Source organism: Arachis ipaensis, chromosome B03 (assembly GCF_000816755.2).
Source record: "Arachis ipaensis cultivar K30076 chromosome B03, Araip1.1, whole genome shotgun sequence".
Lineage (NCBI taxonomy): Eukaryota > Viridiplantae > Streptophyta > Magnoliopsida > Fabales > Fabaceae > Arachis > Arachis ipaensis.
Window position 1 is genome coordinate 28363353 of NC_029787.2, and position 1944 is coordinate 28365296.

General features: G+C 36.0%; 1 protein-coding gene across 1 annotated transcript in view; it reads right to left on the reverse strand.

The window, feature by feature from the left end:
• The window catches only part of LOC107630093 (uncharacterized protein YnbB), a gene marked incomplete in the record, with an annotated part of 5798 nt that overhangs the window by 314 nt on the left and 3540 nt on the right, over window positions 1-1944 (reverse strand). The window contains 6 exon segments of the mRNA XM_016333130.2: window positions 1-189; window positions 270-362; window positions 666-785; window positions 1348-1434; window positions 1511-1732; window positions 1818-1895. Coding sequence (XP_016188616.1) covers window positions 130-189; window positions 270-362; window positions 666-785; window positions 1348-1434; window positions 1511-1732; window positions 1818-1895 — 660 coding nt within the window.

Consider the following 1944-nt stretch of genomic DNA (forward strand, 5'->3'; position numbering starts at 1 on the left):
TAAAATCCAAAGATCGTTATACAGAATTAATTCCTGTTCAGTGTCATGGTAGCAATATGAATCATGTAATCCTCTGAATGCCATAACAATATGTTGTATAAGCTATACTTAAGTGAGAATTATACTCCATCATAAAGATTTCAAAACTTCTCCAAGGACTAATCCCCACTGAGTCCAATGGGTGCCACCCTGCATTTTTGGCAAACAAAATTAAGATCATAAGTTAGTGTCAAGAAGATAACTCCCATAGCAACTCAATGTATGATTACTTGGCAAAATACGGCAAATGGTTCTCTAAGAGGTCCATCACATGAAAGTTCACTGGTGCTCCCATCAATAAAGGTTCCATCGGCAAATATTACCTGAGTTTGATACAAAAAGAGTTACTTGGTATCTTTTGGGATAGACAAATAAGCATGTGAAAACGAACAAAGCAAATGAATCCTCTTGCTTCTTGGTTCGATCTTTCACTTAACAAGATCAAGTGTGATATCTGGCTATGCAATTTTCGGTATCATATGTCTTGTTTGAGTCTCACCTAAAGATCGTATTGTATGAGATCAAACTTGATCTTGCCAATTTAAAAATTAAATCGAGATTATTCATTCCTAGGTCAAAAACATAAAATATTTGTGCAAGAAAACATGGAGAAAATCTTATCTCACCTCTGATGCATATCCAGGAGTGGTACCAGCAACTGGTTTGGTATACGAACCAACAGGAGAGCTTCTCTGAACAGCCTCGCAGAAAGCAAGGAGATGCTCACGACTTCGAAGCTGTACAGCCTATTAACAATGGAGATTAAATTCAATATTCATCCAAGATCAACTTATATTTTGAAAGGGATGAAATGTGACAAGTGTATATCATAATTTTATATGATTTACTTCCTGTTGGATTAAGAGTGGGATTTACTTACTGTAGCGTTGTAAATCTTGGCATTACTTAATCTGAGCATAAATTTTATGGACATTGAATTTCATTATTCTAATTGTTGAATTGAAAGTTTCTTTCTACTAAACCGATTGAAACTATAAAATTTCATATCATATACAAAATCAATCTGATAGTCCAACTTTATTTTCACAAATATGCTTTTTTGAGAATGTAGGCAATCATAGACTATGTCCATCTTTTATTTATTTTTGTTTATTTATTTATTTTTCTAAATTTAATATGCTTGATAGCTAAGCCAAATCACATGATTTAACAGTTGAATGATTGATAATATTCAATATTTCAATGTTAATAAAAAAATAAACAGAGTAGGTGGATCTATTTCCACATGTACACACACACAACAATATTTCATTTAAAGGGAAAATACAACAGAGTCAATAGCAAAACCTGAACTGTATCATGGCGAGGTACACGAGGGAGTGGTTGCACTTTATAGCCTTTAGATGCTAACACTTCAGCAATCAGTAAGGAACCCTTTACATGGAAAAATCCTCAGTACCAACTAAAAGCAAGACAAACACAATCTCTCCTAAATCGAAGAATTGAGTACCTTGATTGCTTCCCCGACCATCTGGGGAGAAAGAAACAATCCTTGGAAAAAGGCTCGCATGATATCACCAGGGGTTGAACCACAATCCACCCCAAGCCCAGGAGCAGAAAGCCGCGCAGCAGCTGCTTCAACCCATTTCCTTTTCCCAGCAACATATCCACCACATGGTGCAATTGTTCCACCAGGATTCTTTATCAAACTGCCAGCAATCAAATCCGCACCCTGCTCATGAATGTACAATGTAATACAGCAACACATCATAGTGCTAGGAGTAAAGCACCAGGAAATATGTCAAATTATCACATACCACCATGGGAGGTTCAATGCTCTCAACAAATTCTCCGTAGCAGTTGTCCACCATGACTAAGCATCCAGGGTTTTGCATCTGTACATATATGTTGAAGGCACATCATATCATGAATAAAAAATACAAC